The sequence below is a fragment of the Leuresthes tenuis genome, unplaced genomic scaffold (assembly GCF_036924035.1).
Source record: "Leuresthes tenuis unplaced genomic scaffold, fLeuTen1.0.hap1 SCAF_14, whole genome shotgun sequence".
NCBI lineage: Eukaryota > Metazoa > Chordata > Actinopteri > Atheriniformes > Atherinopsidae > Leuresthes > Leuresthes tenuis.
Window position 1 is genome coordinate 8668460 of NW_027325368.1, and position 24805 is coordinate 8693264.

The window sequence follows — 24805 nt, forward strand, 5'->3', positions numbered from 1 at the left end:
CTGCAGCATTGCCAAAACCTGACTGACAGTCATAGTGTTCCCTCTGATGCATTTTCTCCTACCTAACTGACTGACCAACTAATGAACTAACTGAAGAGGCCTGTGGCAATCAAACACCTTTTAGCAAATCTGGAGAACGATCGGATTCTGACTTCATCACAATAACTGGGTATTCAATTTGGTTTATCTATATACAGACATCGTTTTTGTAAAATAACTGCAGACATTGCTCGGCAACCGAGATGCAAAATGATTGGTTCCCCCCGCAATTATATTTAAGTGAGCTTGAGATAGTTTTACATCTTGGTTGCCTAGTGACTATTGTTATCTTTCGAATAGTGAGTGTGTGTGTGTGTGTGTGTGTGTGTGTGTAAGAATGGTTGAATGTGAGGCATTACTGTAAAGTGCTTTGAGTTGTGTGTCTGACTGATTATATAATGTACATGGCTATACGAATGCAGTCTATGTACCATTTTTGCATTAGGGGTAATGGAGGTCAAAATGACCTCATGGCGTTTCTAAGTAAAGATACTCCTTTTTCTCTTTCTTTTATTCCAGAATCCCCAAAAAGCACAAGATGATGTATAACTCACATTTTAGGAAATGTCATTGACTGGGAGATGAAGGGTTTTCATTTAAACAAAGTTACATACATTTTAATAGGTGAGGGAGGTCAAAATGACCACAACCTACAATACACAGTTTTGATAAAATGTCTATTGTGTTTTCTTGTTTTGTTTGGAGTTGCACATTAAGTCACAGATTTTCTTCTGGTCACCAAAGGAAACAAAGGGTAAATTTATTAATTAAAGATCAATGATATTGTAGTTATTTCCTTACAGCACATGCAGGTTTGTAATTGAGACCAACAACTATGAGGAAAAAGCTTGTCTTCTAGAGGGTATCAAAATCCAAAAAATCTTTCCTGCGAAGTTATATTTCATCATGTTAAATTCATACATAAACAAAAATGTAAGAACATTGAGATGTGGTTCACCAGGAGGGCCGTGTGGCTTATTGCGACATAAACAATCATGATCTCAGTAAATCCCTTTCAGACATGAGATATGTGACATTAATAGCTTTGTTAACACGTTTGTTATAGTGATGACTGGTCACTTTAACACTGTTTCATTCAAGTATTCCTGGGAAAGTGATGAAAATACCCATGGTGTGAGAGGCAATATTTGCCATTGAAGCATGATTGGACCGTATTATAAGAATGTAAACTCCAACATTTTTGGTACGGCACTGGTGTTAAATGCAACTTTCTGGATTGATCTCTTAAGTTTAGGTTGTTTTCAGCTGAACATCATCACAGATAGGGAAAAAAACTTTTTTTTACTGCATGTGTTTGCGGATCCACATAAAAAATGTGTTTTGGTATTTATTTAATGAAAGTTAACCTGAAAAGCCAAAACTATAAGTGAAGAAGTAAGTGGTTTGCATGAACAGGACTTAAGAGCAGCCAGGTTATGCTAATCAAATGTGCTTAATTAATTGATCATCAGTATAAGCACCTCCATAAAAGCAAGTTTGGGCAGTTTGTTGGTGTGGAGCATTCAGGTGTGTGTTCACACAATGCCAAGTAGGAAGGACATGTGCAATGATCTTAGAGAAGCAATTGAAAAGCCCATGAATCCATAAGAGTCCATTGATCTACAGTAAGATTATTCACGTGTAGAAAAAGTTCTGCTAATTCAAATAATAACCCACAGCCGCTAATTTCCTGGGCCACATGTTAAAAGTTACCTGCCCGGTTTTTAGGACCAGCCTCTGTTTATGTCAACCCCAGCCCAGCCTTTCAGTTGAATCCTAATTTTCGTTTGAGTTCATTTTCAAAAATTGTATCCTAAACTGTGAAATCATAGAATTGAAAGAGAATGCACTTTCTTTTTCACATAACAGTTTGTATGTTAGATGTACATCACACGACAGGATTGAACTCCGCCACTTGTAAATTGATTCACTGGGAACTGCCTGACATTGGTGCACTCGTGGGATCAATATCTCTAGAGATATTTACTGTGTTTGTGAGAAATAGACTCCGTTCCTGCATTCTGACCTTTTAGGTACTTCCAGCCTGGTGGGCCTGCATTGATCTGATATGGAGAAGAGTTTCTGCACAAAACCTGGCAGAGATTGAGGTGTTTGCGTCAGCACTCTCATTGTGGGTGTTACTATGACAGTGATGTGGGCACAGATACTTGTGTGTATATTGTGTAGGGACTCTACCTTTGCATCAGAGGATGACTAACAGAGCCTTCAAGGTCATCACACACTGTGCTATAACACCTCCTCAATGATGCAAGGTTCCCTACGGAGGGAACAGACCTCTACTGCAAAAGTGGAAAGTTTCCCACTTTATTTAGGATTCAAACTGTATGTAAAAAATTCTCCTGCGTGTTGAACAGTGTATTTTTCATTAATGTTAAAAGATTTATTGTGAATTGTGTTAATGATTAACTTAATATTGGATTTGACTGTATCTTATTTCTATGAGTTCTTATTTCGCTCTAATCTTGATGCTATTCTCATTGTATGTCATGTTTACTGGAGAGGAAGGAAATTCTGTTTGGACAGAGGATAATGATGAGAGGATTCGTAAGTACTGACACAGGCTTGCATCTGTTGTCCTTCATTTTACAAACAAGGAATTGTTTTATATTGTCTGACCTTCAAGAGCAGGAACTGCCTTTCATCCCTATTTAGCCTTCCCGTCACCAACATTTTTACCAACGTTAATATGCGTACAACACATTTAGCAAACTAAGTGCATCTCATCAGTGGTGCGGTTCTTGCTTGTGAAATAGAAAACTGTACGAAAACATATCAAATGTTGTAGTTAATCGTCTACTACTAGTTAATCGTCACTGTATCAAATGGTGTTTTTCACAGTATAATAAACAATTCTGGACATATAGGTTGGAAAGAGGCCAGTTAAATTCCCAGAATCTTACACCGTAATGTTATCATGTTGTATTTCGTGTAGTATGTGGTTTGGCATTGTCTAGTTGAAATGTGCACAGACCAAAATAATCTCTGTTGCCGTGTTTCTCCATAGCCTTTTAATATATCTTAGCACTAACGCTGCCTTCAAAGATAAATAAGTTACCCATGCTGTGCACTCCCTTAGCATTTAAGATGCTGACTTTTGAATTGTGAGCGAGTAACACACAGGACCTGTCAAAGATGTGCAAAAGGAAATGAAATGTTCATTCATCAAATCACAAGACAGCTTTCCATTTCACCTCTTTAATATGTAGGGCAGAATGAGCACCAAAATGTACTTTGGGCATAGTCGATACAGGTTGTTGTAGAAGGGTTAGGATGAGGACAGACAGACTAGCAAAGGGATGGCTGAGCATCCGGTCAATCTGTCTTTTTTGCTTAGGAAGCCAGCCAACTGAGTGAACTGACCCAGAAGAGTCGAAGTGATAGCTGTGGTAAAAGTTGGATATATTCCTAAGATGCAATAAAAGAAGTTTCTATGCTTTCTCTTTTATGTCCTTCAGCATAGGAACTCTGGACTATTCTAAATTACTGAAAAGGACATAGAGTTGTCCCAGAATTTTTTATGGTCGCAACATCCAGACCACTGCTGAGTTTTTTTCATATAACCCCATCAATCTGGATTTATGTAGAGGTGAATATGGAGACAGGAGAGTAAGAAATCATTGACATTATTATGTTAAAACAATGTGGTTGCCCGTGTTTATATTACCCTGTCTGAATTAAACAACATGGTAAAAACACTCAAGGATGAGTGTCTAGTTGAAAGAGATTCAAGAGAATTTTCATACATTTGGATTCATAGATACATATGAGGACAGGAGGGTGAGCAACCAAGCTCATTTTATGGCATTTTTTTCTTAATAATTACGTAATATTTCATGTTATACTTTAAACCACTCCATGTAAAATAGCGTACTTGAAATACCACAATACACATGCAATAACCGAAGTTATGCTCCGAATAAAAAAGATTTTGGACGGCTGTAGTTTAATGCAGACCACAGTCAGTGCAGTCTGATTGTCTGCAGTGCAGACGTCTTTTCCCAAGTCCTTATTAATTCCTTCCAACTACTAATCTCTTGACATTTACCATCAAATCCAAAGAGTGATACATAGAAGAAGTATTTTTTTTTTCACCACTCTACCATACCCGAGGGAATTTTTGGACTATTGTACTGTACTCACAGACACTATACTTTATGAACACAGAGACAAACTAAAGCTGAACACAGTACAATGATTAAAAGGGTGTGTAAAGACCAAGGTGATCTACAGTAGTACTGCAAGAAAAGAAGAAAAAGCAAAAGGACTGTCAATCAAATCATTTCAAGCAGAAATACAATGATTCTTGTTTTTTGTTGTCAGTGTCACAATAAACTGTCAGTATCCTAAACAAGCTAATCAAACTCTCATAATGAAGATACAAACAGACACAACAATTTCTTATTTAAAACAATACTTTTATTTTTGTTATGAATAACATCTTATTAACACAATCAAATACATATCAAACTTATCTACTGCTGTGTGTATAAATGGATTTTTACCTCAAGAATAGCAAGAATGGAGTAGAATGGGATGCTGTGCAAATACAAAATACGGAGATATACAGTTACAAAATAAATGCCTTTAGGATAGCCAACATTCATGCACATGAGCTGTTATCCTTGGGCTTACAGAACATACGGCACTGAATAAGGCATACAAACTGTTGCTGAAGTTACAAAAAAGTCAATATCTTAGAGTACTAAGTTAAAACCAGCCAGATTCTGATGTTTGCTAAGAACTTTGACTTGGTACTTCAAGATATCCTTAACCGTGATGGCTGAGAATCTCCACAGACACAACAAAAGCCAAGTACATTAACTATACAGGTGCATTATGGTTCACTACATATCTCATTGTCTTGTATAAGGTCAAGTGCAAAACTTTTGAAAGGAAAAGTCCAAAGACAAATCGAAAGCTAAATGCAGGCAGTGAAAAGCGGGAATAAATGAGCAGATCATGATGAATTGATGGCAAGGAAAGAATGAAAATAAAACAATTAATGAACACAGTCAAAATGTGAATAAATTAGGGAGAATGAATAGATGAGTAACTGAATGGGAAAACCATTCCGAATATGAAATTCACATTCTTGGACAAGCTTTTGTATGGAGTGAAAAGGGAGCTTCAGAAATTACTCAAAGTTTGTTTGTAGGTGTCTGGCAAAATTATTCAGTCTAGAATGAGTTTGCAGTAGTTTTTTTGTTTTCATGTAGCGTGGTAATTTATTTCAATGATAGAGTGTTGTTCCGGCTCAGTCAGTGAACGTTTCCTATTAAATGAGTTAAACCGATGCCAGTAGAATGTAAAAAAAAAGAAAAGAAAAAAAGTACTAAGGTAATAAAAAAGCTTAAATAAATAAACGGTTAAAAAAAATCATCAGAATGTTCAGGCACAACCTTATATTTTTCCATGTTTTCTTTCTTACTTTCATAGTGTGTGTTTCTCCTTTAAGAGTCGTCCTCTGTTTTAATTATGTGGAAAAGTGTAACATTAAACAGGACCTGGTGACCATTATTCCAGCCATAAAGGGCACGGTCCCTGGCATTGTAGTCCAACATAGACATGTGGAAGTACTGGTTATGAAAAGGAATGTCTGTATACTCGTAAGTGGATGTTTTGGTGGAGTAGGCATAGTACACTTTGGCGCCCGTCAAGTGCGAGTTGGTGATGTAGAGAGTTCCACATATCATAAAAGACTCACCGGCGTTCCTCTTTGAGTATTCTGTGTTCCACGTGTTGACAATCTGCAGCGTGTCCGGGTTCAGCTGGCTGATGACGATGTTCCCCGCATTCTGATTGGTTGCATACACGGCCCACAGGCCGAGCTCATCTGCCATCAGGTCGATGTCTGAAAATCCTCCCCAGGTGTATGGGTACACATTATGGAAGCCTGCCAACTCCAGCGCCCTCTGTGTAACCACACGTCCTGTCTCAAAGCTGTACCTCACGAGGATGTTACTCTGCATCTTGTTGTAGTACAGAGAGCCATTGTACACCACATGGTTGGTTCCAGCCCATTTGAAAGGCAGATTGTAGGTTCTGGATTCCACTCCTGCCACAAAGTCAGCAATGGATTTGTACTCTTTTACTATCTTGTTGTTGGTATAGCTGTCCATGTACCAAACCTGGGAACAAATACATACAAACAAAATTCCTGTAATGCTCAGTTCCAAGAAACTGTAAGTCTACATTAAGTGCTGGTGTCTCACATCCTCATACCACTGTAGGCAACACATTGAACAAAATATATTAGCTTCCGTATACAACAGCATGACCTTGAAATTCTAAGAGAATAAAGTTGTTACAGAGATCATGGATCACTGGATGAATGGAGCATCCTTAAAGATTTGTAAACCTCCATTTCAGTAGAGGGGTGTGGTCTATCATGACCTAAATATAATACCATAGGAATGGTTTCTTCCTCATCAATAAGGCCAAAGGCAACCCAGTGAAATAATTCAAATTACACTAATATAAGGCCTTTGAATATGTCACTATACATTACATTAACAAAACGGAAAATATTAAAACACTTCTTACACTCTTGTGTAAGAACATAGTTAATTTGGATTTTGGTGAAAGGTGTTGGTTGTTAATTAGGCAGCTGCAAATAAAATTTGAAGCAAATGCGAAGAAGTAAAACTAAGTTAGACAAAAAAATATTAGGACAGAAAACTCAAAGCAAAATGCAGTGAAAATAGAAAAAAATGCACAAGAAAGGAAATGAAAAACAAATGGGCAGAAACAGGAGTCAAAGTTTGTGACCAAACTGTAAGAAACCAGGTAAAGGAAATGGGATTTACACCTAGAAAAGCCAAACATAAACCAATACTAACACCTTAGCAGGAGAAATAAGGTTACATTTAAATAAAGTAAAGCTTTCATGGACTGTGGATGACTGCATGAAAGTGACATTGAGTGATGAATGACCTACAGTCTACACTGGACAAGGATATGATGCTGGAACCTTTACTTGGTGCAGGTCCAGTGAAATATATAAAGATGACTGCCTAAAGAGAACAGGCAAATTCCCACAATTATTAATGATTTATGGGTTAACGTCAGGTAAAGGCCTCATTCTACGATTCAAAAGGAGGTTTGGTGAGGCTGAGGCAGTTTTTCAGAGTGATAATACACCTGGCCATTAATTGGTCAAGCTGAAAGGCACAGCCATCTTGTGCTGGCTTTGGTCTATTTGCTTTCATCAGTTCTGTGAAACAAGTGAATGACAGATCAGTGGTAGTCACACTACGAACTCCTCCAGTGAGTCTTTTTGTTTGTTTGTTTGTTTCCCCAAATTCAGTTAAAAGCCGTCTAAACTGCTTCATGTATGTTGACATCAGGTTGTACGTCTAAGCTCAGCTGTCAAGTGTGCAAAGATGCATTATATGATGTAATTTTATCGAATATCTCTCCCCTCTGAAGAGGATTTCAAAACAGTTGGATGTGAATTAAAAACCACTGTTGCTTTGAAGACTTCTGTCAAAACTCAAGGAGCAACAGATGTGGATCCATATGCAGATGTGTTTTTAGACACATCGAGGTTGACTGAACACTACACATCACCCACGTTTAAATAGAAAAAAAACATTCATAATCATATTCACATTCAGGTGCTGCGCACTGGGGTGTCATTAAGATAGTGTTCTTCCAATATGTGCCACATTCAGTATACCTGTGGTCTGCATTATTGAGCAAGAAACACTGATCCCTGTGGAAGTGAAGTTTAATTCTTTGCTCTAAAACAAATTTCTACTTTCAATCCATACTAAATCAACATACTAAAGACAAGAATTTTTCAATCTCAAATAACCATATTCTAGAATAAATGTAAAAAAAAAAGTATAATACACCTCTAGTAAACCATCTTTTTCAATGTCTAATTGCTCAGAGGAAATGCTGTGGCCATTAACTCACCCTGTTATTTTTTGGGGATGCTTGTGGATCAGTCATCCAGGCTCCAAATCTGGTTCCAGAGGTCTTCACAGTCAGCGGCCCAGTGATCTTCATCAGCTTGCCACATGCTGAAAACACACACAGTCCTGGTCAAGTATCTTCTGATGTCAAAACTGGAATACACCTTAAAACATCTTGGTGTATAAATCTGGTAGAAACAAGTTTAACCTCTGGATGGTTTGTGTGCAGCATGCTGGCAACACTGTGTTTTCCTCATTTGTTACAAATATGCAAGGACAAGGATACCAGACAAGCACCAAAATACAACCTCATCCCATATGTTAAAACTGGGGAAACATTTAGCCTACAAGGTTTGACATGTGAGGTGCTTGAGTTGCATATAATTAAACTCATCAGACAAATTTTATGTGCTAAATGACAGTAGGGACATCACTTGCACTCAAGCTTACAAGTTCCTTATTAAGCATTGAGATCAATCAAAGCCTCTGCACTATGAATGCTTAAGCAACCCTCTCAAGCCATAACATATTTCAAGCCATGTCCTATGAGCATGCACATACTAGTTATTTTTATTAACATTTTGACAGACATTATCACGAATGATAACTGGAGCTTTAGTCATGCAGACATTTAACAAAGGCAAGACTGCTCTGAAGACAAATTCATCTCATTAGCTTCGTTATACCTCAGACGGTGGAGGAATGTCATCACAGCTTTTCTGTGCTAAAGTGCAAATGTCAACGACTAAAAAAGAATTAATCAAATAAAGAAAACCTTTAAGCTGTACCTATAACAGAATGATTTGAATAAGCTTGAAATGCACTTTTCACTCATAAAGCCACAGTAAAAGCTTCACAATTTTACCATATTATAGACCTTATTATACCCAAATAATACCCATGTCATCTAAAAATGATGAGTAACTCTGCAAATGCGGTTCTTCTCAGTCCAGTAACATTATTTTTAGGTTGTGGTAAAAGTTCTGCCGTGCCTCCTGCTCTGTTGCTACAATACCAATCTGCCAGCGGCTGCAGTAAATGTGCCTATTATCCCATTGCTGGGGGAGAGACTCACTGAGTTTGCTCATGCATTTGTGCAGCCTATTCTCCAGGTTTAGCACCCTCTGTTGTAGCTCCTCATAGTCATAGGCTCCCATCTCCTCCTGGATACCCATCAACACGCTGGAGAGGTTTCTGATCTCTTCTTTGAACTGGGAAATGAGCTTGGCATCTGTCTTGTACTGCTCCAGGACAGGTATCAAGGGCTGCAAAGATTCCATCTTTCCCTTCATCTCCTAGAACAAACAAAGAGGCGGTTTGTTGTAGAAGTGCAGTGTAGAAGTACCTGCATCATCTCTTGTGTAACAGTTGATACTTGGTAAATACAAGAGATGTTCTGCCTTCTTTGTTTTGCATAAAATCCAGGTTCTTTCTGGATTGATTTTCACAAACAGCATTGTTCACTGAAGCAAAGCAGGATATTTGAGTCATTTTAACTAAACAAAAACAACAGCAAAAACAGAAATTATATTTGCAGATCAGATTCTCCATAGCAAAGTTTGGCATGATAACTGTCAAACACTGTAATCCTCTATTCTCTGCAAAAATACATCCAGTGGATCTGCCTGTGAAAATGATTGGAACTAACTTAGCAGGTTGAAAGTAGTTTAAGTATCAGAAGCTACAGTGGCAACATAATAAGTCCACAAAATAAAATCCCCCAAAGTATATAAACAGAGCACAATTTAAGCATAATAAAAACAATACAAAAATTTCAGCACCTGGTGTCACATCTTTGTGCCACATAAACTGCAACTAAACTCTTCCAGTTACCAATCAGATGATTGAGATTCAGCTCACAGAAAGGTTTTCTACCAGCTTTTGCTGGTACAGCATTATTCATCAATCATGGAAAGTCTATTAACGCCTGGCTCTTTAAGTAATCTTTATTGACCCCTTCAGGGAATAATTGTCTTGAATTTTCTTCAGTTGTACAAAATCTGTCTTAATGTGGACCGGTGAAGTCCAAACACGTCCACAAGCAGCTCATCAAGATAAAACCGTGATTAAAAATAAAAAGTATGCTGACTGTTTCAATCGTAGCTGCTTTGTGTTGCTCAGGTGAGCTGGTCTAACACTGGTAAAAACTGACATGACTAAGCTTTATGTGGCCATAGATTTCAGTTGCTGTGATCCGTTGTTACGATTTGTGACCTTTTGTTCCAATTTTTTAAGTTTCTTCATTGTGTGTCTTCATTTAGGGATGACTGATGGAGTGTGACAAATATAGAGCTTGATCTATTCGTTTTGTGTTTTTTTTTTTTTTTTTGTCAGAGCTTAATTTAAGTTAATACAGTTAAATACAGTAGAATTCAAATATATTCGTTGGACTTAAAGGAACTGTTTTGCTTTCAGCAAGCATAAATGAGATCACCAGCATCATTGTCACCAGATTCTCTGAGTTATGAAGAAAAAAAAGCAATTTTAATGTAAAGTCAGTCTGCTGTCGGTGAAAGACATTTGCGGTGATATTCTATCAGGTTTTTCTCAGAATATGAGTCTTTGTTTCTCTCAACCACTACAAGTAAAAATACATATAATATAAATATATCTGGAAAATTGTATTTGAGGTAATACAAGTACAACAAAAACTGCATAGGGGATGCACGTTACACACATAAACATTACATTTCTATCATTAGAAAATGCATTTCATGAAATAAAATATGTGCTCTAATGTTTTAACTGATAGGAAAAGTAACAAATGTATAATTAAAAAGGCAGGGCTTTGAAATCTATTTGAAAACTTGCTTGAATATTTATAATGAGACTTTAAAACATTGCATTGCATGACATTTAATTTGAACTAAGTTGACTGCATTTATATAGCACTTACTGGACATTAACGTCAGTTTTGTAATCTAATGCAGTACTTAAGATGTGTTTTTCAGATATATTCCATTGGTGTAATGTGTGAGATCTATATCCAAATGCTAATTTTTCATTTTTGGCCTCATATTCCATCTATACCACCAGCAGCAGCTACTGACGTGCCCAAAATCGTCCTTGTTCAAAAACTTGTTCAACCTCACTATTCACTTTAAAGAGGCTGAACACTTGCACTGACTGTCATCCTGAAATCACCTGCTCAAAATTCAACTTTCAATTTAGTTGCTAATTTCTCAAGTTGACATGCTTTTCTATCATATGTGTAACATATACAAAACATTAAACATTTGTTTCATGTGTTCCACATAAATGTCATTATTCAAGACATGGAAAAATTCCTGAGTAAGAATCTGATGTTTCGTTTCATATTTTGAAATCTAGCAAAGGATTTCACAAACTTTGAAGCACCACTTTATCCATTTGTTGATGTCTCAAGCCCCAGAAAAGCTAGGAATAAGAACTAGTAAACAGGTGAGTACATTTAATTGTAATGAGCTGTAACTGCATTGTTAGTGTGGAGGACATCTATAAAATAATTCTGTCCCATAAAAGTGTTCTCGTTAGTCTCTGCAGTAAAAAAAAGTATTTTATGAGTCAAACAGATCACTCAGTATACACAATTGGGCTGCATTCAGATTCTGTCTTGACTTTAAACAACCTTCTCCCGAGTCGACCAGCGGCAGACCTGTAATAATTTTATACTGAATGAAGGTTTATCATTTAGCATGCTTCTCAGGTACCTTTGGAAGACATCCCTTGCCAGGCTTTCTTGTGATGTTTCTCACCGAGTTAAACTTCAAACAAAAACATACCTGAAAGTTTTTGTTGACGAGCGTCTTCCTGTCCGACTCGATCTGGCGGAACTTTGACCGCAGTGCTTTGATCTGGCTCTCCATCCTCATGATATACTGAAAGTCTCTCTGCGTCCGCAGGTTCAGCACCTCAATTGACTGCGACATGTTCTGCACCTTTTGAAAAGAATAAAAAAAGGCACAGCATTGATTTTTTCCCCGTCCACCATCAGATTAAAATGTCCTTCTTGTTCAGCCGTTCAGCTGCCTGCTGTGCTCTGACGTCCCATGGAACAAATCAACATTTGACCTCCAACATGATTGTCTTTCACCAAACGAGCAGAATATAGCTTCAAATTAATCTGTTCCACAGCAGATTTTTTTTGTCTTGGTTCATAAACTTACTTTATTAGCTGTTTTTCTGATGTCATGAATAAACTGTTTCATCTGTTGGTTTTGAAAACATATTTCTGAGCAAAGATTGGATGCAGAGACCATACAGTGCCTTTATGTGACATAACAAAAGCGCACTGGTTTTATGGAGCATGTGAACAAGAAGAAATGTTGTCCTTTCTCTCCTCTCTCTGGCTCTAATTGTAATAAACCAGCATTATTGGAGCACATCAGTAGCAAAGTAGCACAACACTCATATATTGAGTTCTTTTCTGGCTCTGGCAGAGGGAACCTGAAATGGCCTCACTGATGCCCTGAGGCAGCTTAGTACATTAGTGTCAGAGTGAATGATAGAGCACATGAAACATAAAAATGTATAGCTCCACCATTGTTTCCTTAAAGTAAACGTCATCCATATTGAGGAAAGTGACACTCGTGCTCTGCTATTTATTTGTGTGTAGATAATGTGTTTGATCCCCGCTGTAATGGGGAAAGCGTAATATTATGGTTGATGGTTCCACGTCAATTCACAATGTTGTCAGTTGTGTCCAGGACAGTGATTTGATGTTACACTTATTTTAAAAACAATGATAATGTTACTTGAAAAGCTACATTTCTGATGATGGTTCACTTTTGACCATAAACAACATTTTCGTGAATTAGTTAACCCTTAAAAACATAAATAAATGCATTTGTAGTAAAAAGGAAAATGTCTAAATGTAATAAATGCAGTCTTGTTTTCACAAGCTGCCAATCAACTGTCAGTCCTGTAATATATGCAGAAGAGAAAAATATTGTTATGGCCCAGGCTGGAGCAATCTCTCTGAGGATTACAGCAGCAGAGCGCCATAATGATTGAAAATCAATGTGGTGTCCATATGAATTCAGGTGTGCTGGTTGCTTTGAGTGCGCACGTGTGCTAGAAAACAGTGTCTTTGTGTTTGTGTGTATGTACGCTTGCACATGCCTTCTCCAGGAGCTGGCGGAGCTGCCTGCCTTTGGCATCTCTGGAGCACAGATTCTGTTCAGGTGCGACCACTGTGCAGATACAACGCCCGTCTGCATCCTGAGCTGAGCTGTACACCTGCCACCCCTCCTTTGGCCTGATGGTCTGCACACAACAACTCATGAACAATCGTGAATACATATCAAACATTTCTATGAACACACAATTTGATATCACTGTCATGACACTGCAGCATGAGGCTTATGTTACTTTATTCCTCATTGCTTTTTGCCCCCAGAGCTTTCACACCAACTAACTCAGTTGACTTTTAACAAGTTTCAGCTTTGGAAGAAGAGAGTGCTTTTTCTATAAAATATCCCTGTGCTCTTAGTATACAATCTTCAACAATAAATAGCCTTTTCCTGTCTTGATGAATACCCCCTCTACCCCAAAGTGCCTTAGAACTGAAAATCCTGCAGAGAGAGAGAGAGAGAGACAGACAGACTTGATTTGTTGGGAATTTGTCCTGCTCTTGATAACAATGCACATGCTCCCCAGTGCAAAGCTAAAAAGCCTAAAGAGCCTAAAGCATGCATCATAAGGTAGTCGAGCACCATCAACCAATACTCGTTCCAAATCTATTGATCTAAATGTGGTAAAGTGCTGAAAAACCTGAACTCTATCAGGCCTACAAACAGCATCAGTGTTTGAAGTATACTACCGTTTACTGTCAGCATGGGAAATTAAAACAAGCCTGCAGCCAAATCCTGCCCACCTTTGATTGTGGATGGCAAATTTGTCTGTGCTGTCAGCCTTTTTGGCAGGCAACCAGTTATCATTTTGACTTTGTTTAAATTCTAAAACTAAATCTTGGGGGAATATAGCCTGTGAACTTTCTAATCCACCAGCGTTAAAAGCCAATGGATGGAAAAGGTAGTACCCTGTTTTCATAGTTCAGGCATCCTTTCTCTCATTCATACTTGCCTACTAGTCTGAGCAGTTTAAAGAGTGTTTGGCACCAGCCATGAAAGATCATGTCTCTTATGAGCAGGCGAAAACATCACACCAGGGAAACAGCTCAGCCTTTGACTCATCATTTTCACCCAACGGTAGGCTGCTTTTTGCCACTTTAAAATGACACTTTATAGTGCTGCCATAAAACATTTTAAGAAATAAATGACAATATATAGGATATATATATATATTGGAATATATAGATACCACTTCCAGAGTCTCACATCTCCTTTTGACAGTATGTATCACCTCTTCACTCTTAAGTTCTGTGCTTTTTCATATAAATTAATACCACTGAAAAGCATCAGGAGAAAAGATGACATTGTAGCAAAATATCTGGAAGTCTTGGGAGTTCATTGCTGTGGTCTAAGGAATTATTAAAGAAACGTAGTGTGGTGCATAATAATTGCAGCAGAAATCTGCCTTTACCATACCATAGCTGAATGGGATAGAAGTGGGAGGGGAAAAACATTGTCAGCTCTTCTTTTCCTCACTTTGCTTTGAAAGGCTCCTAAAAATGGTTGTTTCATTAATCTGTTTAAGGTGGTCTTTCTCCTGTCCCTTTGGTGACACACATCCTTTCTCCTTTTCTCATACTCACATTTCCTCATCAAAATGATTCTGTCATCCAGCCAAGCCAGATGCACTTCCCACTTTGGCTTTTCTTTGTGAAGAACTCCATAAGAAGAGTTTCTCTCTCATTAAATAATTCAGACAGCCGGTTTCTCTTTTGTTTTGAGCATTCGTTTAGACATTTCATGGATCTGAAGGCTTATTTCCTCCACTTGAAAACATTTCCTGCCTTTCTGAGCATACAAGCAATGTTTCTTCTGCACCCTACTTCCAGCTATAGCAAGGTGAGAAAACTGCTTTGCAATCAAAGCGCTGGCAAAGAGACTGTACTCTGCATGGGTGGGATGAACCTAATCGACCATTGTTCTTCTCCGAATGGAATGCAAGATGCTCCTTCTACTTTGTGACAATGCTCCCAAACACTACCCATTCAAAGGCTTAAACAGACATTTGTCTTTATAAAAAAAGGATAGCAAGTCTGATGATCAAAATAAAACAAATAATCTTAGGTGTGAAATTGTTTACAACAGCTACTTTTGTCAGGGAATTTTGGCAAAACTCACGGTTTAACATTGAATTATAGTATATAGTTAACATTTATCAATTTAGAGGAAACTCTCCCTTAAAAGTTATATGTCTGGCAATGCTCCAGAATCAATACCTCTATTATGTGCTTGATATAAGCAATAAACAAAGTGCTGAGAGGGTGGCTCTACCTCAACCACTATCAAATACATTGTTTCTACATCAAATAATCTTTGTGCATACATTTTTGCACGTTTGGAGTGAGTACAGGTGACAGTAACCTGTATAGCAATGAGTCAACTGTGCGATAATCCAAGGAAACTGAAACTACTAATACTTGTTTTAATAAGCAAACGTGAACTGTTAAGAAATGTGCTCCACCCAAAGTAAAAACATCTAAATCAACAGCACAAAAAAAACGAGCTAACGCTCAAGTTTCTACTGCTCTTTCTGATGGAAACATGAGGCAGTTTGTTGTGGAAAACTCACCACTGTCGGGCAGTATCCGAACAGTAGTAGAAACAGCAGCGGGTTAAGGACCACGGACAGCGGCCACATCCTGTAGGCTGCAACAGTGTTTCCCTCCTCCACCTCCTTTGCAACACCAGAAAAAAAAAGGAAAAAAAAAGAATAAAATATCACGCAAGTTTGTGTCCGTGAGCTCGCGACACCACGTCCACTACGCTCTGGTAAAAACTGCGACTTCCTGGCAAGGAGGGGACAACATCCATCCACTCGTCCCCGTCACGCCTGCCATTCGGGCAACGGGGAGAAACCTCGTCACTGCAAGGAGGAAAAAAGTTTGTGGGCATGTATGCAGCAAAAATGCGGTCTGCGCTTATGAACACTTCTTCACGGATATGGCATCACCCAGCTGCCTCTCTTGACTTTAAATGAAGCCAGTTTGTGTGTGAAGAGGAACAACCAGCAGCTGTGCGCTGACAAAAGTTGCAGCTGGCAGTATTCACGAGAAAATGAGAAGCCAGGGGCGCGAGCTCTGAGACGCTGCTGCGTTTTTGTGAGCGCGCAAAGGGAGAAAAACGAAGGGATTGGCTGCTGTAACAGCAGCAATTTTGTTTACTTTTTAAAATCACATTAATGGAAATCATTATTTCAGTGTTGACTTTAATGTTTTAATTCAAAATGTCAGCATCACATTTACGGTTTGGTGACCTATTAACGTCAAGACAGGGGTAAAATAGGGGGTGGGGGTTAAATGTACTAATGAGATTACATGGGATGAGTCTTAATACAAATGAATACACATATTTCTAAACAAAAAAGAAAAAAAGAAAAGTGCACTCCACATCAGCTGCAAGTAGCTAAAATATCTAAAAAATATCTAAAAAATCTAAAATAAGCCTGTTTTACAAAAGATTGGAATGACATGCGACTTACATTACTTTAAGTTTCACAATCGCAAAACAGATGGTTTAGATAAATTAATCTAATTGTAATATTTATTAACATTTTGATGATTAATTCTAAGGATTCAATTTTTATGCAAATTCAGTCATATTATTTATTTATCCTAAAAAACAATCAATAAACCCATCAATTCGTCATGGGAAGGTGAATGAATGAAAGGGAAAAAGCAGTGGAAAGTGTCTTTCCCACTATCTGTCTATCTCTTTTCCACAGGGTGAAAAAAAAACAACCAAAAATTGGAGAGGGATACTGTCTTCAGTGGAGATACAATTAGCTGCTCTCTTGGAATAACTGTGTGGGCATGTATTGTTTTCAGCTCCATCAGCAGTGCTGGAACCATGACACCCCGATGGACTGACTCATTCTTGAGTGCGTGTGACCCTCAGAGCTGCTCGAGTCCGGAGATTTTTAAAAATGTGTTCATCAGCAGAAGCTGCACACATAGGTTCTGAAAATGACAGACGCACAATGGGTGGATATTACGAAATGACGCAGTTTCACCGGGCAAGAAATTCATTCTCAGTCTGACTGTGTAGGACTTGTTCGACTTGTGTAAATTATTCTCACCAAAAAGCTGCACTTGTCATCCACCACAGCCTGTGGGATGAATTACTGTTTTCTCTTATTGTTGTAGTGATGTAGTGGAGCGACGGTATGATGTTTGTAGCAGTGGCAATGTAGTCAATCACACCATTGTCAAAAAAAAAAGATACAATAAAGATCTGCGGGGTGAGGTTAAGGGTCATCATGTGACACGTGAGTAGCAGCAATATTCTTTTTTCATAGAAAAAAAAAAAACATAAAACAAATTCTAAGTCTATCTGTCTGAATATGAGGCTTCTATATATAAGAAAACCAGCTTTTAGTAACTTGAGTTACTGACCTGAGTAAAACACAAGAAACATTCCTGATTACTCGGATCTCATTATCACTTAAATGGATTTTAAACCTGTCATATTACTGAAACTAATGACACAAAGGTTTCTGTAGCGCAGTGCAGTAACAATGTCCCTGTCTGGCCAGAGCCATTCGTCACATTCTCTAATATGACACATTGTTTTCAAATAACTGAAGCAAGGTATTAAATAATGTGTGAAGCACTCATTGTGCATGCAAATAGAGCTGCAGTTGTTCCTCCAGCTTCTGTGTTAATGTTTACGATATGAGGCCCCTGGAAACTCGTCTGTCAGAACCAGAACTATGTTTTGGAAATAAAAATGGGCCTTGGGGCTTCTTTTGTTTGACATTTATCTTTTTTTCTAGAATGTGCAGCAATATGATAGCAGCAGGTTGTATCAGCCCTGATCATATTGTGTTGAGTTTGTTGATTTTTTTTCCATTGATCCTTTTATAGAAAAATATTGATTTTTGAGAGATTTTCTGCACTGGTTCATAAATTGTACTGCACTGGTTTCTCCTTTTACTTCTAACGTTTTTTTAACATCTGTTTTGCTGGGTTACCATGCCAACAGAAGAGTTGTTCACAAACAGCAATCCCAGACGAGTTTGAGAGTAAATGCAATGGATGTTGGGTAATAGCAAGCCTGCAAAATAGGAGGAGGAAGTTTAAACTGTCTCATCATAGGGAAAGTGAGATTGCTAACAAATACAGCGGATGAGCTTGGACCACTCACAAAGACTCAGCAGGAATACCAAGAAAGCTGCAATATGTGCATCACCAAGGCATGATGGCAGAATTGTATGTCCAATGTTTTTCCAACTGCTTTTACAATATACTAGCAGACAGAGACATCATAAAAACGTTGCAAAAGCAAAGCCCGATATATATTAGTACATGCTGACAACATCTGGTGTAATGTCGAGCATGTCACCATGCAGGAGAGGATCTGTGCCCAGACACTGAACTGTTAGTAGTGATTTTGCATCCATATAATCTGCTAGTATATATTTTATTCTGCGCTGCTGTTGATGCTGTCTGTGACGTCATTTGGTTCAGTCATTGCCAGGTCATAAATACAACAGTTCAATGCATGCAGGGTGGTTTCTGAAAATATCAGAGATATCTTTGTCTATGTTACACTTTCAACTTTCCAACAATTTGTCAACTGCTCCATCAGAGTGACATAAAATGGTGGATTTCTTCAATGCAAATAAAAGAGATGCATACAGCTCCTTTGCCTGTCCTTCATTTAAAGGAAATACACTTAATGTCCAGTGGCAACCTGTAATCCAGTAGAGTTTGACAAGATGCTCTCAGTAAGATGAACAACTGGTAGGTGAACTTTTCAGTTTGTAAACTCCTTAATATACTAACATACTAACATATATCTTTACTAACATACTGTGCTTGGATTTAAATTCAGACCAGAGACAGTAAGAAGGACACATCCTTCTCAGCAAGAGTCACCTTCCCCCTCCCAAAAACTTCTTTCCCTCTTCTACAGAAAACTAACAGATTGTTTTTTAAAGAAACGAGAGGATGCAAAGCTCTGTCAGGCCGAATGAGCTGGTATCCATTTTTAGTTTCAGAAACGATTTAAGCATAAATCTTTTCCACTAGTGGCAATGCCAATGAAATAAAGGGTAGCTAAAACAAGATATCTGAGGAACAGGGGTGTCTCCAGACCACTCAGCAGCAGGGATGAGTTGATGGGTTGGGTGCTAAAGCCCAGTATAGTGCAGATGGAATGTGTCCCAATGAAACTGTTTGAAAGAAGAATACTTCAGTGTCTTTGACAGGAGACAGAGATACCCTCAAACAAAGGGGTTTTGTACAGTGAGACATGACCTGCATTCTGATTGAGTTTCTCGCTAGTCTAAAAAGTGGCTATGTGCTAGCTTTGTGGCTCAATCCAGTTCAAATTTATTGTGGTTTATGATAAGCTCAATATATCTTTTGCAGCTAAAACACACTTTCAAAACAGCTACAAATAATTAATTTGCAGGAGAAGTGACAAAAAAAGGAGAATATCACCAGAGAGAATAAGCAATTATCTTCCAATGAAAGACACGCCAGTCGATAAAGACTGTGTCTGGTGAATAACTGGAAATTATACACTGTTGGTCACTCTAAACAAGCCATCTTTATCCCCTTTTCTACTGTAAAATGCGCGCTTGCTAAATTTGTTGTTACAAACTTTTTTACACCCAGCAGCGTTCCAGTACAACAAATGTTTTCTTCTCTTATTCACAGAGCTGTTCAGTGGGGGAAATTGGAAGATACTTATTTTTGTCAAGAGCAGCAGCAGCAGCTTTATAATAGTTCCCCGTCCAGAATTTGCCCCATATGTCTATGGAGACACATGTAACACACAGTGAGAATTACAGAGTTTAAGTAAACTATAAATTGGTGTTTTGCTGTAAGGTGAACTAAGTGTAAAAAATAAACAATTTTCGCACATCTAGTAGAATTAACAGGAAATTAACTCTTTTTTTTTACATTTATGGGCACAGATAAATGTAACATTGGAATTATCATTTCAATGTTACTGATATCCAGAGAAAAGGTTTAGTGATAACTTTCTGTTACTCACACGTGTTGCCAGATGCTTCACACTGTCATATTGCACAAAATCCTGATATCATTGTGCCAACTAATGTTACATTAGTAAATCGCAACTAATGGTCTGTAAGAAAAAGCCAAATAATGTTCAGTGTACTGAGAAATATGGATATACAGAAGGCTTGGATGGGAAAAAAGTTAAAAAAAAAACATAGCAATGCCTTAGGGCGACATTATGTTATGTTGATTAAACTGTGCTCCACAACATGTAGACATGAATTTGAATGGAATATCCAATATGCAATTTATGTAACTACATAAGAAAAACATAATAATAGACACAATACTGTTAAACTTTGGATTTGGAAAGTTTTGGGTTGTCTGTCTTGGTGTCCTGCTGGTTCACTATTGCTTAATCATGAAAAATAGAGTACTACAACGTTACCAGAAAAAAAGAATATTAATGATTGTTGTTTCATATATATTTAGTGTCAAATAAAAAAGAAAAACATTGAAAATCAGCAGGTATAACCATTGTATGGTCTGTGCTTTTAGCTCCAATAAACAGCCAGTTCCTCACTCTCCTTCAACTTCCAGGCTCTGTATGTTTTCTCTCTATAGTGGTGGCAGCAGTTTGTGTAGCAGGCTGAAAGAGGTTTCTAGGCTGGATAAAGATGTGTTTTTATAAGTCTGTGAGAACAGATGGAGTAGCTGTGGGGTAGCCTTAAGTTTGATTAAATAACTACTGGAATGACAATATGCTAGTTAACAAGTTAGCTCGTCTTTTTGCTTGAGCAGGACGATTATCCACGTTCTTTACTTTGTCAGCAATGTTGAAAACTGAAGTGAAACAGGAACATTTGAGATTTGTTCTAAAAGTAAGAAAACATCGATTCACCCTGACATTTACTGCAATGCTTTATAAAGACCTTGAAAGAAACAATGCACCTCATTTCAAGTGGATGTATGAAGAAGAACTTTCTACCCTCACTGGGGATCCATCTGTGTTCCATTACTTTGCAGACCCTAAAGTTCCTGAAGGTCATGGACTCTTCTCAACAAAATCACTCAGTATCTCTATTAATTGTACATCCATACTCCACACCTGCCAGAGATGAGGTAAAACAATGATCAGTTGGCACAAACTACTGAGTGTATCATATATAGCACAGAAGCCAACATTAGCTCATTGGTTTATAACAATTAAATCTACTCCCTGAAGTATTTTGAGATATCTGAAATGTAATATTTTATGAAGCAAACACAATTAAAGTGTAGAGCAAAAAGTACATTCTGCTACTGCTCATAGTTGCATTTTGGTGTGATGTGAGATAAGAAGACAAAGATATTGAATGCAATCTAATACCAAGATGGTAGAGGAGATGATATAGGAGTGAATTGAGGAGGATATGTAGGATACAAAAAGGGAAAACACTAGGAACAGTAATAAGGGTGTTTAGGTGACTCAGGCTTTCTTCTCAGTGTGTGTGAGTTGCGTTTGTCTAATTTGAAAGCACCCAGGAGAGGGGTTTCTGAGCCTTTAAATTGTCAATTTCCTTAAATGTGATTGTATGTCTCTCCACTTTAGCCCTTAGACAGAACTTTCTTTTCTTCTCATTGGTTTAGTTCAAGCTTAGATGGAGTACAGTTGCATAGGTGTAAAAATAATGGAAAGAGAAACAAAGAAATAAAAAATAATCATATATTCTTGGAAAAAAATCCATATCTAATGTGACTCTTGCAACCAACAGAGTTTGGAGGGGTTTTGTTTAATGCAACCAGCGACATCCCCCAGCAACAGCCTTTGACATTAATCTGCATCTTTATATTTCTTTTCCCTGTTTTGATCCTGTCACCATTTATGCCGAACAGAAAAAGCTTCTTTTTTGCCCTCTAAGATGACAAACAGCTAGCCTCGTACCAATCTAAAGAAATTTGGAAAAATTATGCCCGTCCATCAGCTACTGCAAAATTGTCACACACACACAAACTTAATGATTACTCATCCCCATATGTGCTTTCACTGATCACAACATGATGACAGTGTTCAGGTGTGAGAAGTACACAGAGCGCTCGACTAACAGATGCAATGATTCATCCGGCAGAGTGAAAACGGGTTCAAAAGAGGCCAAAACTTCTGTATCTTTTTCATCATAAAGTCAATTTAGAGCAATAATAAGGCAATTCAAGCTGTGAGGCAGACGTTTATATGATACGTGTGTTGCTTATAAACGAGGACAAATAGAAATTTGTATTCTACAACCAAGATCTTAAATGCGTAACTGGTCAAACAGCAAAATTCCAACCAGAAGACCAACACACTTTTTGAAGATGTGTCAAATGGTGGTATTATAGGGCATAAAATATCAACAACATGTATGTGCTTATGAGAAAATATCTCCAGCGTGGATCTACATTTGACACTGTAATAACACCATATTACACAATATAAAGCCAGCCTGACCTGACATGTTTGTAAAGATTTCATGACAGAGATGCCTAGAGGGGGCATTGATGACTTTGTCAAACAAGCAAACAGTGGTTGGCTAAATACAGGTTTAGTCATAGTTGTGTCATTGATGCTGCTGGGTCAAACAGTTATATAATTGTATATCTGCCAAACATTTTACTATGAGAATGTTCTGATGTTTGCCTCTTTATCACAGAGTAACACAACAATCAAAACCTGAAACCGCGCAGACCTGTGTCACTATCAAAATGATTACTAGTGGGAAACTTCCACAAGAAATGCATATGATTGTTTTAGTTGTTCTCGTTTTTCTTGTGATGAGAGCAACAATTGGTTTTCTGTCACATCTATTTTGTAACATGTTGACATGTTTCATTTCCACAGACTTTCATACCCGCAGTGTAACACTGCTAAAATGACAAACTCCCTGGAAAGAAAAGATAATTACTGTCGATTTGCATTTTCTGTTGACACTTGAGCGGCTCAGATAAAAGCTGTGAGCTATTATCATGCCAACATTATGCAGATTATGTTGTAAATTACACTTTGTGGGATCTTTGTATGCACTTCCTTCACAGTTAAGAACAAAATCAAAAAATGAGACATATCAAGAAAAGCACATTTCTGCTTTTAGTTTTGATGTGGATGGATGTGACCAAACTCTCAAATGACGCAGTATCCTGCTATATGTAAGTGAACCGATGGCGTAGTCTCAGAAGGTTGAATGGTTTTTAGCTTTTTTTGTGGATTAAAATAATTATATATGAATTTAATCCAGAATTTGAACAAGAACAGTAATTAGGACAAATGGTTTTGACATTTGGGTTTGGTGGATTAAAACTAATCCACCAAACCCAAAATATATACTTAAATATATACTTATAAATATAAACTTAATTCTTTGTGTCATGGTGTATGCGTTGTGCGTTTTGCTTTTGACTCTGTATTTGGTTTCTTGGTTTTCCAATGTTCTGGTTTCTTTTTTTTTCTTCCTGCACTCTTCCTTCTAGCCTTTCCTTGCTTTTGTTTTATTTTGTAGAGCTGTCCTCATGTTTATTCTGTTGCTATTTACTCCCTGTATTACACCTAGTTTCTGTTGGTGATTATCTCTCACCTGTTGTCAATTCCCCCATGAATCTATCAGTATATCCTCCCAGTTTTCTTTTTTTCTTCCTGGTTGGATCATTTCATGTTTCATGTTGCTTGTTGTTCTGTTCCCAGTGGATTCTTCCTCAGAGACCATTGCCTGTCTTTATCACTTCCTTCGCAGTCCTGCTTTTGGGTTTGCTTCTCCATAACCACGACACACTGTTCTGAGTTTGTTACAGTTTTATATAGGAAATTCATTGTCGTAAATAAGCACAGAATAAAAAGACAAAGAAAATCTAGTAGGCAGAAAACATAAATACAGAAAAAAATTTTCTCATTGCATACAATAAGTGGACTATTATCAAAACAAATATAAACAAGCTGGGGGATAAGCAAAAACTGTCAAACTAAATAATTTATTAAATCTGCTCATTTGCAGTTAATTTATTAGATGCCATCTGAGCACATCCTTGAACTATCTGAAGAATGCATGGATCGCGTGACGATCAAGCGCTGTGAGCTGCCGATGCCAGTGGTCTCTCGACTCAAGTGGTGGTTGTTTTGACTCAAACTGGTCAAAATTAATTCAATGAACAAAACTGGACCAGTGTGAGAAGATAGCAGAGTGGGCTCACAAAGTATATGGAACACACACATGTTCATATATGGGTGTAGGGTATGTGAACATGTGTGCAATGCATGAATATGTGTTTGTATTCGAGGCATCTAAAAAAACCATTCATTCCTCTGGAAATCCCCATAATCCTTGCGAGTTGTGTGGAACTCTACCTTCTGCTTTTTCCACCCTACAATTTGAAATACTTTAACTGGTGTGGTAGATAAACAGGTCGTGATTAGGCAAACAAACTACTAGCTTTAAATTCAAACCTATGACAGTGTGTTGAACACATTTAAGTGAAAACTTCTGTCAAATTTAGCAAGCACAGATATTGAAATAATGGGAAGCTGTGTAATGAATGGAGTGCATATATTGGAGTTCATGTGTATTTTAATGTTCCTCATAAAAACAATCGCCAGGCAAACATAGCTCTTAACTTACCACTGCCTTGTATTATTTTTGTCCATCTGCTGGGTTAATCATTTGCATATTTAATAACACTGGATGGAAAAACTTGCATTTACTTACATCTAACACTAGGGGGCAAAGTCCATATATCTTAGATG

General features: G+C 37.7%; 1 protein-coding gene across 2 annotated transcripts; it reads right to left on the reverse strand.

The window, feature by feature from the left end:
• Nucleotides 1-4497: 4497 nt before the first annotated feature.
• LOC140269408 (noelin-3-like) lies at nucleotides 4498-16116 on the reverse strand. Of its 2 annotated transcripts, XM_072364474.1 has the most exons (6): nucleotides 15660-16116; nucleotides 13080-13223; nucleotides 11741-11896; nucleotides 9055-9274; nucleotides 7981-8087; nucleotides 4498-6188 (listed from the first exon to the last, which is right to left on the reverse strand). In XM_072364474.1, the coding sequence occupies exons 1-6, from the start codon at nucleotides 15726-15728 to the stop codon at nucleotides 5511-5513; spliced, it is 1374 nt and encodes a 457-aa protein (XP_072220575.1). In that variant the 5' UTR covers nucleotides 15729-16116; the 3' UTR covers nucleotides 4498-5510. The 2 variants fall into 2 exon arrangements, with proteins under 2 accessions (XP_072220575.1, XP_072220574.1); XM_072364473.1 differs by lacking the exon at nucleotides 15660-16116 and having other exon boundaries at nucleotides 13080-14216.
• Nucleotides 16117-24805: the final 8689 nt, after the last annotated feature.